The sequence below is a fragment of the Humulus lupulus genome, chromosome 6 (genome assembly GCF_963169125.1).
Source record: "Humulus lupulus chromosome 6, drHumLupu1.1, whole genome shotgun sequence".
NCBI lineage: Eukaryota > Viridiplantae > Streptophyta > Magnoliopsida > Rosales > Cannabaceae > Humulus > Humulus lupulus.
Genome location: NC_084798.1, coordinates 206,658,433 through 206,672,934, shown reverse-complemented (window position 1 = coordinate 206,672,934; position 14,502 = coordinate 206,658,433). Strand labels below are relative to the sequence as shown.

Genomic DNA, 14,502 nt, shown 5'->3' with positions numbered 1-14,502 from the left:
AAAGCTGATTTTTTATTAATATATAGAAAGTGGCCTTCCAGGCCTTACAAGTGGATCATTAATAATATTTCTTTAAGTGGATGGCGTTCCAAGTCCGTGGTACGGCTCCTCCATCAAGTCGGGCTAACTTATAAGTTCCCTCCTTGACGACTTCGATGACCTGGTATGGTCCTTCCCAGTTTGGTCCCAACACTCCATCTTTGGGATCTTTTCCGGCCAGGAAAACTCTCCTTAGGACCAAGTCGCCAACGCTAAAGGCGCGTTTTTTGACTTTAGAGTTGAAATAGCGAGTGATCTTCTGCTTATAATGGGCGAGATGGAGTTGCGAATCCTCTCGCCTTTCATCAACGAGGTCTAGGGAATGGCATAGGAGCTCGTGGTTCCGACCTTGGTCGTAGAACTGGACTCTATGCGACAGAACCTTAACTTCCACGGGGAGGACTGCTTCACTCCCGAAGGTTAGGGAGAAAGGAGTATGACCCGTAGGAGTCCGATGCGAGGTCCGGTATGCCCATAGGACCTGGGGGAGCTGTTCCGGCCAGACTCCCTTTGCTTCGTCTAATCTTTTCTTGAGGCTCGCCTTTAGAGTCTTGTTGACAGCCTCGACCTGGCCGTTAGCCTGAGGATAGGCTACAGAGGAGAAACTTTTCACAATCCCATGCCTATCACAGAATTCCGTGAACAGGTCGCTGTCGAACTGAGTGCCGTTATCGGAGACTATCTTCTTGGGCAGGGCGAAGCGACAGATGATGCTTTTAACCACGAAGTCGAGCACCTTTTTAGACGTGATCGTGGCCAACGGCTCTGCCTCGGCCCACTTAGTGAAGTAGTCGATGGCGACCACGGCGTAACGGACCCCACCCTTTCTGGTGGGCAGGGCGCCTACTAAGTCTATCCCCCAAACGGCGAACGGCCAAGGGGCCGAGATCATTTTCAACTCGACTGGAAAAGCTCGGGCAACTGCAGTGAATCGCTGGCACTTGTCGCACTTTTTCACATATGAGATCGAGTCTTTGGACAGAGTCGACCAGTAATAACCTTGCCTGAGAACCTTTAAGGCCAAGCTTTGCCCCCCAGCGTGGTCTCCGCAGAATCCTTCGTGAATTTCCTGCAGGATGGTCTTCACTTCACTTGGAAGAACGCACCGGAGGAGCGGTAAAGAGTGCCCACGTCGGTACAACACTCCATCGAGTGCCGTATATCTCGGAGCTTGATATAGGACTCGCCGCGCGTCGTTACGTCCCTCGGGCAGCTTGCCCTCGACGAGATATTCAAGAATGGGGGTTATCCAGGTCAGCCTGGCATCGATCATCTCGACCTCTACCTGATATCCTTCTATACTTGGTTTTTCCAAGAATTCTATTGGCACCAGCCCCAGTGTCTCTGTCTCTCCCGAGGTGGCGAGCTTGGCAAGAGCATCTGCATTGGTGTTCTGTTCTCGAGGTATCTGTTCGATCGATCCTCACCCAAACGCGGACAGCTCGGTTCTTACCTTTGCCAGATAAGCGGCCATCTTGGGTCCCCGTGCTTGATATTCGCCCAGAACCTGGTTAACCACGAGCTGAGAGTCACTGAAGCACTGGACGGATCTCGCCTTTAACTCCCTGGCTATTCTTAGGCCGGCCGGCAAAGCTTCATATTCTGCCTCGTTGTTGGAGGCCTTGAACCCGAACCTTAGCGCCGAGTGGAACCTATGTCCCTCGGGGGATATCAGAATGATTCCGGCTCCGGAGCCGTTTTCATTGGATGAACCATCTACAAAGATCTTCCATAACGATTGGGGCGAGGTGAGCTGAGATGAGTCCTCCGCCAGATTCTCCTGGAATCCCGCGCATTCTGCCACAAAGTCGGCCAAGGCCTGACTCTTTATGGCAGTTCGCGGTGTATAGAAAATCTCGAACTGACTGAGCTCGACCGCCCACTTTAACAAACGTCCCGATGCTTCAGGCTTTTGCAAAACCTGCCTTAGAGGTTGATCGGTCATGACGTGTATCGAGTGAGATTGAAAGTACGGCCTGAGCTTTCGCGAGGCCGTAATTAGGCAGAACGCCAGTTTTTCCATCAGCGGGTATCGTGATTCTGTCCCGAGGAGTCTCTTGCTGATGTAGTAGACTGGCTTCTGAGCTTGGTCCTCTTCTCGTACCAGTACGACGCTAGCTGCATCCTGAGTGACAGCTAGGTAAAGAAAAAGAGGCTCACCAGCCTTGGGCTTGGATAGCACAGGCGGTTCAGCCAGATGCACCTTCAGGTCGAGGAAGGCGCTTTCACATTCTAATGTCCAGTCGAACTTCTTGTTTCCCCGAAGCAGGTTGTAGAAGAGCAAACACTTATCGGTTGACTTGGAAATAAACCGGTTCAGTGCGGCCACTCTCCCTGTCAAGCCTTGGACATCTTTCCGCGACCTAGGTGAAGGAAGCTCGAGCAATGACCTGATCTTGTCGGGGTTTGCTTCGATTCCTCGGGTATTAACTATGAACCCCAGGAATTTTCCGGATGCGACACCAAAAGTGCATTTCTGGGGATTGAGCCTCATGCCGTATTCTCGTAGTATTTTAAAACATTCTCCCGGGTCGTAAACATGGTTGTCGGCAGTCTTTGACTTGACGAGCATGTCATCAACATACACTTCCATGTTCTTTCCGATCTGGCCCGCGAACATTCTGTTTACTAGCCTTTGGTAGGTAGCTCCGGCGTTCTTCAGACCGAACGGCATGACCTTGTAGCAATAGACATTAGTCGGGGTCATGAAGCTGGTGTGTTCCTGGTCTGCTGGATTCATCGCGATCTGATTGTAGCCTGAGTACGTGTCCATAAAGGACATGAGCTCGTATCCCGCCGTGGCATCCACCAGCTGATCGATCCTTGGCAATGGAAAACAATCCTTGGGGCAGGCCTTATTCAGGTCGGAGAAGTCAATGCAGGTCCGCCATTTCCCGTTGGGCTTTGGAACTAGCACGGGATTGGCGACCCAAATTGGAAATTTGGCTTCACGGATAAAGCCACATTTTTTGAGTCGGGTCACTTCTTCTTCTAGGGCTTCAGCTCGGGTTGTTCCTAAACGTCTTTGCTTCTGAGACTTAGCAGGAACACTTTTGTCCAGATGGAGCGTGTGCATGATGACACTCGGGCTGATGCCCACCATGTCCTCGTGCGACCATGTGAATACATCTAAATTAGCCTGCAAAAACGTAATCAGCTCCGTCTTCCTTTTGCTACAGAGGTTTTTCCCGAGCTTGACCATCCGTGATGGATTTTGTGGATCAAGGTTCACCTCCTCGAGCTCCTCAATAGCCTAGAGCTCGGACCTGTCTTCGCCTATCCGGGGGTCAATGTCCTCACCAAAGGCGACACTTTCCCCTTTGGCGTTTTGAGGTTTTTCAATCTCAGGAGCCACCAAGGGTTCCTGGGATTCCTCCTCATTCAGAATGGCCATAGCCAGCTGCCCGGTTTTAGATTTTCCCTTCATGGAAATGCTGTAGCATTCCCTGGCAGCAAGCTGATCGCCCTTGATGGTGGAGATTCCTGTTGAAGTAGGGAATTTCATGGCGAGGTGTCGAATGGAAGTGACTGCCTCGAAAGCTATGAGCGTAGGCCGGCCCAAAATGGCGTTGTAGGCAGCGGAGCAGTCAATGACCACGAACTCAAGTAGTTTAGAGACTGTCCGAGACTCTTCTCCTAGGGTGATCACCAGCTCGATCGTCCCTATCGCTGCCGATCCTTCTCCTGAAAAACCATACAGCATCATGGAGGTTGCCTTTAGATCGGCGACAGCCAGACCCATCTTCTCTAAGGTGGATTGGAATAAAAGGTTCACCGAACTCCCGTTGTCTATCAGCACCCTCCTTACTCTCCGGTTAGCGAGCTGGACTGCTACAACCAAGGGATCATTGTGAGGGAACTGGACATAGCCTGCGTCTTCCTCCGTAAAAGTAATTGGTTGTTTCTCTAATCGTTGTTGTTTTGACTGACGCTGCTCCGGGACGAACTCCACTCCGTTGTGAGCTTTTAGTTCGTTTACGTATCTCTTCTGGGCGCCTCTGCTCGTGCCAGCCATGTGCGGACCTCCAGAGATGGTGGATATCTCTCCTCCGATCACGGGAGGAGGGACGTCCTGATCTATCCGAGTCCCGGGCTGACCGGCTGGGACGTCTGGAGCAGGCCGACTCGCTGGGACCCTATTCCGTGAGTATTGAGCCAAGGGGCCTGCTCGGATGAGAGTCTCTATTTCATCTTTGAGATGCCTGCAATCGTCGGTATTGTGTCCGACGTCATTATGAAAACGGCAGAATTTGGAAGTATCTCTCTTTCCCTTGTGGTGTTTCAATGGTTTCGGCCTCTTCCAGGGGACCTGAGTAGAGTTGGCCAGGAAAATACTTTCCCTTGACTGAGTGAGTTCGGTATATGTCGTGAACACGGGCTTGAACTTGTCTACAGACTTATTCTTCTTTTGGCTGTGCTGATTGTTTTCGCCATTCCCCTTTCTTTTGCCTCCACCGGGCTGGTTGTTCTGTACGACGCCTGGGGTCGCTGCCACGACCTCCGTCCCTACTCCAGTGGGCTGCTCGGGAACCTGGTTGGTTCCCGCGGCTGAGGCTTCTGCTTCTTCCAAGTTTATCCATTCTTGGGCTCTGTTAAGGAATTCGTTAACCGAACTGAATCCCTTCCTCTGTATATCCTTCCATAGGTCTCCTCCGACAAGGATTTCGGTTCTCATGGCCATGAGCTTGGAGCTTTCATCCGCGTCCCTAGCTCGGGCAGCGAAGTTTGCGAATCTGCTCAGGTAGGCCATCAGCGTCTCACCGGGCTGCTGTCTCACATTGGCCAGGGAGTCAGCCTGAACACGGGCGGCCTGGGAGGCGCGGAATGCCCTTTTGAAGTCAGCTGAGAAGGTCTTCCAGGAGCTAATCGACTGTCTTTTACTTTGCTTGAACCACTGTCTGGCAGGTCCGGTCAGTGTGGAAGGGAAGATCAAGCATCTCAGCTCCGGGCCAATGTTATGGGCCATCATTAGGGTGTTGAACATCCCTAAATGGTCCGACGGATCTCCGTCCCCGTTGAACTTTGATAAGTGAGACATACGGAAACCGGATGGGTATGGCGTCGCTGCTATGTTGGGGGCGAAGAGTTCCATCTCGTCTCCCGAATCATATTCGTCTTTTTCCTTTTCTGGCAGGAGCTTCCTCATCAGTTCCTCCATCTGAGTTAGGCGCTCGAGGGTTTGGTCCTGAGATCCTTGGTTATTCCGGGGCTGTTCAACAGCTCCGGATCCATTGTACATGTTAGGTGGGTTATTGCCCCTCCTATCTTGAGATAGGTTGTTTGGGGCATTCCCTCCATTACGTACCTCGGATCGGGCCCCCCCGAGCAAGCCTGACTACCATCGCTAGCTCGATCCTCTCTGTGAGAGTTGAGGTGATCTCGAAGGTCGTCTCCCTGGGCGGTCCGGTGGCTTTGTGCCGAACTTAGTCGCTGACGTAGGTCTCCTCCAGAGAGATCACTCCGGAGACTGCCGATCCAATGAATCCTACTGGACAGGCTTGGAGTCCGTCTTCGGTGGTGAGGACCTGAGCTTTCTTCCGGCGCCCTGCTACGCCGGGAAGGTCCCGCTGATGGTGGGTTTCTCCTACTACTCCCGTAAGCTGGAATGTCTCGGGCGAGTCGAGGAGGAGACGGATATCTGATCGGAGACGGAGGATGCCTGACTGGAGAAGCGATCCTGGTTCTGTCTGGACGGATCAAGTTCGGTGGGGGCCTTTCGGCCCTGCCAACTTGCTGGTCTCGCGCCGGGCGATCTGGACGAGGCGCCGGACGGTCTTCGGGGACGGGCTGACGACGTGGGCCCTCCCCGGATCTCCTCCGGGAACTTCCTCGAGCTCTTCTGGGCGTCCTCGAGGATGGTTGAGAGCTAGGAGTCGACGTCCTAACCGAACGGCTGTATTGCTGTTGTCCGGTCCCAGGCATTTCCTCGAGGTTTGCGTCTCGATGGTGCGATGAAGGGGTGGAGTTGGCCGCTGGAAGTCTGTCTGAACGGCTATGCCTGGACCGATTACCCCGGCGAGACTTAGGAGCCTCACCTTGCCTCTCTCCAACGTTAATGTTGGTTGTGAGAGGGGGTAATCGGGCCAGGATATCCTGGATTTGCCGACTAGCAGTTGCTAACTGGCTCCTCAGCTGAGCGTTCTCCATCTCCACCGCAGTATAATAACACGGGTTCGGATTAGGTGGCCGGGGCGCCGAACTACTAGTATCGTCTTGGCCCGCCGGCTGGTTTCCTGGCCGCTGCTGGACTTCAGGAATTTGTTCATCAGGGATGGCGATATGATGAGCCTCCTGCCCATCATGTTGTTCTGTATCGTTGCCATGCCTGGATCGAGTAGTCACCATAGTTGGACGTTTGTAGCAGCACTAATCGAACTTGCTCTCAATGAAAGCACCAAACTGTTGACGCGGTTCTTTGGCAACAGGTAATTAAGAAAAAGAGAGAAGAAGATTAGTGCCAAAGGTAGAACCGTAATAGATATAAGATCTTAGTAAATAAAATAGGTGACTCGAGATACGTTTTTTAAGTGGTTCAAAGGTTAAAATCCTTCTACTCCACTAGTCAATATTATTGATATATTCTGGGTATTTGGTTACAAAATGTCTCTCTCCAGCGACTATTGTTCCAACCCTTATCAACTCCCAAGGTCTCCATATTTATAGGAGAAGGCACGTGGAAGTTGGTAAGGAGGTCATCCCGTGACCTTCTTATTTGTCATATCAACTCTGTGACATTCATGATTAATTCCTAAACCTGACACATAAGTATGGTCAAATCGATTAGATAAGGAAATAATGGGCCGCACGGCCCAACCCTACCGTGGGTGTCTGAACACGCACGTTCTTGCAGCGTGTCCGAGAAGTCAGGGAGATATCGGACACGTGATGTCAGATATATGCACGTTTATCTTGCGTGTGTTGACTTTACGAAGGGCCATGGCCTACATATCCAGCTCGCAGCACGAGCTGTGCACCTGACCCGACCTTCGGCCTTTCGATTCCTTGCCCCGGTCTTGGGAGTCTTGGCGAGTCCTTGAGGATTCCTCGAGCTGAGGGGGTACGACCTCAAGACAGGCTCTCGAAGCTCGGCCTGCTAATCAGCCCGTAGGAAAATCAGGGCGTACAAATATATTAAGTATATTGACAATTTTATTTATTAGTAAAATATTGGCATGAACATTATTGTATTCATTAAATGTGATCATTTATGTATAGTAGATAGGAGACATGACAATGTGTTTGATAAGAATAACTTAATCTTAACAAATGTGACAATTTAGTCTAGGAAAATTATGAAAATACAAATATTTTTTGTACAATTAATTTATTAATTATATTGACAATTTTATTTATTAGTAAAATATTGGCATGAACATTATTGTATTAATTAAATGTGATAATTTATGTATAGTAGATAGAAGACGTGACAATATGTTTGATAAAAATAATTGAATGTTAATAAATGTGACAATTTTGTCTAGGAAAATTATAAAAATACAAATATTTTTGTACAATTAATATATTAGGTATATTGACAATTTTATTTATAAATGTGACAATTTTGTCTAGGAAAATTATGAAAATACAAATATTTTTGTACAATTAATATATTAAGTATATTGACAATTTTATTTATTAGTAAAATATTGGCATGAATATTATTGTATTAATTAAATGCAATAATTTATATATAGTAGATAGGAGACGTGACAATGTGTTTGATAAGAATAATTGAATCTTAATAAATGTGACAATGTGACTCTACATGGTTGAGTTTGGTATAACCTTTATGATATGGCTCAATTAATATGAGTAGAGCTCGACTGATATGAGTAGAGCTCGACTATACATGGTTGAGTTTTGAGAGCCTTTACTGTATGACTCGACTGGCATGAATAGAGCTCAACTATACATGGTTGAGTTTGGTAGAACCTTTACAATATGGCTCAACTAATATGAGTAGAGCTCGACTGATATTAGTAGAGCTCGACTATACATGGTTGAGTTTTGAGAGCCTTTACTATATGGCTCGATTGACATGAGTAGAGCTCAACTATACATGGTTGAGTTTGGTAGAACCTTTATTGTATGGCTCAACTAATATGAGTAGAGCTCGACTATACATGGTTGAGTTTTGAGAGCCTTTACTGTATGGCTCGACCGACATGAGTAGAGCTCAACTATACATGGTTGAGTTTGGTAGAACCTTTACAATATGACTCAACTGATATGAGTAGAGCTCGGCTATACATTTACATTCCTTCGACCTTTTTTATTTTGGTTTGGGTTGGACATTTGTGTAAATTTGGCCTTTACATCGTCAATGCTAACTATTGTTTTCCCACGAAAGTGTCTGTCTCTAAATGTGTTTGACTTAGCTTGACTTTTCCAACCTTCTGGATATTCTAATCATTTTAGCCCAGATATTAATGCATTCTCCACCAACGAGAATCAGATCGGCACCTCATTAACAATAAACCACATCTCTGATTCTCTATCACAGTCGGCTTCCTGAATGAGTAATAACCACATCACTTGATTTGAATGTTCATAGTTCTTAAGTTCAAGAAAGTGGCCGAATGGAGATTCCTTGAACGATTTTAAGTTGGTCGATTCATTCTTTAGTACATCATTGATAAGTTTTGTGACATCATCCATCTTACTTTTTACACCTATCTTGCACTCAAAGTGTTCATTCTCCTCTAATATAGGCTTCAATCGAGGCATCTTTTCGATCTGCAATAAATTAAATATCATATTTCTCAATAATAAATAACATAAAAAATTAAATATATTACAAAATAAAACTTACTGAAAGTGTATTCTGTCGTGGCACAGAGGAAGTTCATCAACATGTGATTCTGATTGTTTCTCATAATATGTCACCGACTCTTCTTCATTATGTACCTAGTAATTAAATACAAGAGAAAGATAAAATTTTAATCAATAGAGTAAAACATATGTTAGACGAGCTCTACCCACTCCAGTTGAGAAAACCTATGAAAATTTCATTAAAATTTTGGAATCTCAACCATGTTTGGTAGAGCTCTACTTGAGCCTTGAAATCTCGACTATGTATGGTCGAGCTCTACTCACACCAGTCGAGTTCTACTCATACCAGTTGAGCTCTTTTCTACAACGAATTAGACTTTGGAAATCTCTACTATGTATGGTTGAGCTCCACTCACATCAGTAGAGTTTTACTCACACTAGTTGAGCTCTATGGTACAATTTCAATTATGTTTTGGAACTCTCGACTATTTATGGTATTTATTGACTCACACTAGTTGATCTCCATTCTACAATTTCAATTAGACTTTGGAAATATCCACTTTGTATGGTTGAGCTCCACTCTCATCGGTCGAGCTCTACTCTCATTGGTTGAGCTCTACTCACATCAGTCGAGCTCTATGCTATAATTTTAATTAGACTTTGGAAATCTCAACAATATATGGTTGAGCTCTGCTCACCGATCGAGCTCTATGCTATCAATTAGACTTTGGAAATCTCAACTATATATGGTCGAGCTCTATTCTATCAATTAGACTTTGCAAATCTCGACTCAAGCTAGTCGAGCTCTAAATTGAAAGTTCATAGCATTTTTTAAAATTTCAACCATAACCCTTGAGCTCTACTTGTTTTGGTTGAGTTCTACATTTTAGACCAATATTTTTCAAATCATGCATTTAGTGCTCTAAATTTATAGCCAATTGATTTCAATTAAATATATTATCTAATAAAAAAAGTACAAGAATAGAAAAAATGTATTTAACTTCATTTACCTCATTACTGGAGGTGTTGGTGGCACACTAGAATCCGACGATTTTGAGCACGACTCCAGACTAGATTCGTGAATAATCAACCGTCGTTGAATCGGTTGTTGTGGATCTCTAATGCTTGGTACTTTCGTCCGTGCCATGGAATCCAAGAAATAGAGTGTATAAGAGTTGAGCTTGGGTAATTAGACAGTCGATCTACCTAAAAACGCTAATAGAAAGTAAATTTACATAAAAATATCATTACCCACACACTATAATAAGATCTATTTGAATATATGAGTCTAAGGAAATTGACTTGAAGTGATTATGCACCATGATTGTAATCTTCAATAAAAACAAGATTGTTAACATATCAATTATAAAACTAAGCTAATATGTACACCCTTAATCACATATCCAATATATTTTTTTAACAAAAAAAGATAATGAAGTAGTACAAACAATGTAAATATTCATTTAAAATATAAAACCATAAGCAACAGCACATATAGTATATGAGTTGAAAATCTCAATTTAATTTAATAAAGTTAATTCATTGAGGCATTTTCACAAACATATGATTTGCATTCTTTAATATCATCAAGAATATATAAAGAAAAAAAACAAATTTATCCACTAATAGCAAAACTCTAGCAAGAACAAAAATCAAAGTAGTTGTCTATCAAGTTTTTTTAATCCACTTTAAAATTACATACCTTTGTTTGAAGACAAACTGAAGAAAAAAAACTGAAGAAGATAAATAGTGTGATCAAATGGCTAGACAAGCTTGGACTTTTAAAAAATACTAAGCTAGCTCAAATGGAGAGCACTTGAGTTAGCTGAGATAGAGAGAATGAGATGATCAGAGTCTGCTGAGTCGTATGAAAGGAAGTGTCTCTGTTGTGTGAGATGCTATGTTAAGTCTAATATTAATATTACGTTTTAGAGTAGGGATATATTAGTAATTTTATTACTAAAATTGTAAAAAAAAAATTAATAAAAAATATATACATATTTGAATCATAAGAGGATTATATAGTTAAATTGTTCGGTGAAGAATGTTATATAACTCAATACCCCTTAAAAAAAAGGTGCATATAGTTTTATTTGGAGCATTATATTTACACCAAAAAATATATATAGGTACCATATTAATTAAAAAATAATAATTTTAACTCTTTTTCTTAATTTTTTTTTGACATTGTTTGAATTCTTTTTTTTTATTAATTTCAAGAGTTTTATTTGATCTTGTTTTCATAATTTAAAAAAAAATAATGTATAGCTTTTAAAAAAAAAAATCTTTCTTTTGTTTTAATTTTTATTTTATTTAAATATTTAAAGTATATATTATTTATATGTATTTCTTAGAATATGAAAAGAATTTTTTTTTAGAAAAATACGAGTATGAATTGATAAATATATATTATATACTAATTTTTAATAAAAAAAATGTTGTGCAAATATAATACCCTTTTATTTTTCGCAAATGACATTAAATATCCAAAATACCCTTCCCTAACTCGTTTGGACAACGGAGATTTGGGTGACCTCGACTTGGAGAGCTTCCTCACCTCTCTGCCCTAGCCACCGCCGCTCAGCTCCGCAACGTCGACGTCCTCCGCCTCACTCTTGGTATACTTTCTCTTCTTCTCCTAAACTATATTCATTCTTTTAGCGTTTCGTGCGTTTTCACTACTCAACTTGATTTTTTTGCTTCAACCCACCCAAAACACAGACGAACAAGCCAAAAACTTTCTCTTTTTTCTTAGTCTCATTCTTCTAGAATTGAACCTAGGCTTTGTAATCTATGGGGTCGTCAAACTTTAGGGTCGACGTAGTTGAGGTTGAATTTCGAGGTTTTAAACAAAATTTTCATCTATTTGATCCTAGAAATCAACATGTTTTTCTCTGTGAAAACCTCATCACACACATATATATATATATATATAATATCTATTTATATATTTTGTGTTCATTGCCATTACCCACATAAGGTATCAATTACTAAGCTTTGGATTTGAATCTGCTGTAGTCTTTTATGTAAACTCTGCTCTGAATACATATCCGTAGAATCTTGTTTTCACTCTGAATGTTATATATATGTATATATATATATATATATTACCATTTTGACTCATTTTTCCTTTCCTTCAAGCTTTGAAGCTTTTCATATAAAATATTATGTCAATATTTGGGGTAAAAAACATGTCTAATGTGTGGGGAGCATTGCTCTTTCTTTAAGTTGTATGTTCCTTTGCTCTATTTGGTTGCTTCATAAGTGCCTAAAGAAGCTAGCGAATTTGTATGTTTCTCTGCTGTATTTGGTTGCTTCATAATTGCCTAAAGAAGCCAGTGAATTACCTTCATAATTGCATAATTTCTCTACTCTGTATGTTCAGGTTGCTTCACAAGGAAGGAAGCACCAAAAGCGCATTTGAGTTTTTCTTATCACCTTCGTCTACGGTCTCCGACGAAGTTCCACCGTCTTCGGCTACGAAGTCTCTTTCTCAGGTACCTTTTTCTTCTTTTTTTCATTATTCTTTACTGTTAAAAGCGGTTTTGAACCAGATCAAACTAATCTGGTGGAACTAAGTTTTGGGCTTTTATTGAATCTCAATTAGGAAAAAGTAAAACAACTTGTGTGAAATCAAATTCTTTTGCTTCTTTTTCTCAGTTGGACTTGTTAGAATTTGGTTTGAATTTTAGAGTGAGGTATGTGGATTAATTTATGTGTAAGTAGGCTTTTGATTCAGAAAAAATATTGGGTTTTGATTGAATTTGTTTGTAAATAATGCCCCAATATGATTTTTAATAGCTATGGAGGCTTGACTAATCTCAGCCAAAAACTTAATTTTAATAAGTTTAAACCTAACAACACACTACACTGTCTTACAGAGAGCACATGTATGATTTTCTTTTGGGTTTCTTTGTAATTCCATTTTCACCCTTAGTTTTTGTTGTGAGTGTTCATCCAAAACACATAAATTTAATCTAAACTAGCCCATTCTACGTACTGTTTCATACTTTTATGTGTGTGCAATATGAAGTCTTTGATTCATTTGTAGGAGTATCAATCTTTTCCTATTTTGGGATTTTATATTTTTGTCTTGTAATTCAATAGTCTCACTTGTATGTCTACTTTTCAAGGTTCTCAAGCACAAATCAAGGTTCCAACTCTTCTAGAGAGATCAGTCCAAGTTGAGTGAACCTTATATGGCAGATTCTGAGGAAAAGCCACAGGCTGAACAAGGTATTTATTTGCATAAGTCGTGTGATACTATTGTCTTTGGTATCTGTTTATGTTGTATTTCTTCTTGTTGTTGTTTGCCATTCGTCCAACATTATTTGTCCCTTACATTTTCAGTTTGCAACTTTTTTCGAAAGGCGACAAAGAACAAAAACATCAGAAAGCGAACGGTTACTGAAGATGATGAAGAATCAAATACAGATAGCACATTTTTGCATAGTCAGAAAAAGGCCCCAAAATCGGACAATAAGCTTTATTTTTCTTCTGGACCTTCTAAGAGCACCATACCTGCGGAATCAAATGTAGCATCTGACACTCCCGTCTTTCAGTTTGAGTCTTCGAAGGAAATTCAAGTCCAACATGACAGCAGAGCAACAGCAACACTAGAGACCGAAACTGATTTCACTAGAGATGCACGAGCTATTCGTGAAAGGGTACTTAAGCAGGCAGAGGAGGCTTTGAAGGGAAAGAAAAAGGGTGCTTGGGATGAAAAGCTGTACAAAGGGGTAAACGCCTATACTGATTTTAAGGCAGGATTTCGAAGGGAGCAGACTGTTGCCAGCGAGAAAGCTGGAGGGTCACATGGGCCACTCAGGGCTTCTGCTCACATTAGAACTTCAACAAGATTTGATTATCAGCCAGATATCTGCAAAGATTATAAAGAAACTGGTTATTGTGGATATGGAGATTCATGCAAGTTTATGCATGATCGTGGGGATTACAAGTCTGGATGGCAGATGGAAAAGGAGTGGGATGACGCAGAGAAAATAAGGAAGAGAAATTTAGCATTAGGAGAAGTAGGTGATGTGGATGATGGCGACGAGAGTGATGAAGACGATGATGAAAATGCATTGCCCTTCGCTTGTTTCATTTGTCGACAGCCTTTTGTTGATCCCGTTGTAACAAAATGCAAGCATTACTTCTGTGAGCATTGCGCATTGAGGGTAATCTTTCTTCTTGGTCTTGTGAATTTTTTTGTGCCTTTTCTCTTCATAAAAAATTGCCTAGTCTAATTTTTGGTCTTGTAACTTTGCAGCATCATACGAAGAACAAGAAGTGCTTCGTCTGCAACACGCCTACACTTGGCATATTTAATACGGCTCATGAGATACGCAAAAGGATGGCTGAAGAGGGCAAATAATGGCTGCTCAATGGGGGGTTTTTGTTCTTAAGTTAAGTAAGTAGGATGTCTTCAAAAAAATGTAAATATGCAATTGGATATGTTATTGTTATCTTCAGATTATAACCCTAATTGCAATTCCTAAAAAATTCTTCAGATTATAATCCTAAGATTTACACGTGTTTAGCTTTACAAACTCTTCTTAGGGAGGATTTAACAAATTGAAATATTGCCATAGTTGTTGGGTAGAGTTTAAAATCTATAAATATATTTCCACATTCAAAGAACAGAAAAAGAAGCCAAATCCAAATTGTTTGTACTTTGTTTCATCATCTTGT

The 14,502-nt window shown here is 42.2% G+C and overlaps 1 protein-coding gene across 1 annotated transcript; it reads left to right on the top strand.

The window, feature by feature from the left end:
* Nucleotides 1-11,256: 11,256 nt before the first annotated feature.
* On the top strand, nt 11,257-14,328 carry LOC133783043 (zinc finger CCCH domain-containing protein 1-like). Its single transcript, XM_062222569.1, has 5 exons — nt 11,257-11,429; nt 12,197-12,308; nt 12,945-13,047; nt 13,162-13,988; nt 14,081-14,328. The coding sequence occupies exons 3-5, from the start codon at nt 13,011-13,013 to the stop codon at nt 14,183-14,185; spliced, it is 969 nt and encodes a 322-aa protein (XP_062078553.1). The 5' UTR covers nt 11,257-11,429; nt 12,197-12,308; nt 12,945-13,010; the 3' UTR covers nt 14,186-14,328.
* The last annotated feature ends 174 nt before the right edge of the window (nt 14,329-14,502 follow it).

Bases quoted from the DNA above. Each gene is read 5' to 3' on its own strand.
- LOC133783043 (XM_062222569.1), top strand. From the start codon at position 13,011: ATGGCAGATTCTGAGGAAAAGCCACAGGCTGAACAAG. The intron at 13,048-13,161 runs GTATTTATTTGC...TTACATTTTCAG, and splicing joins AAAGCCACAGGCTGAACAAG to TTTGCAACTTTTTTCGAAAG. The intron at 13,989-14,080 runs GTAATCTTTCTT...GTAACTTTGCAG, and splicing joins GTGAGCATTGCGCATTGAGG to CATCATACGAAGAACAAGAA.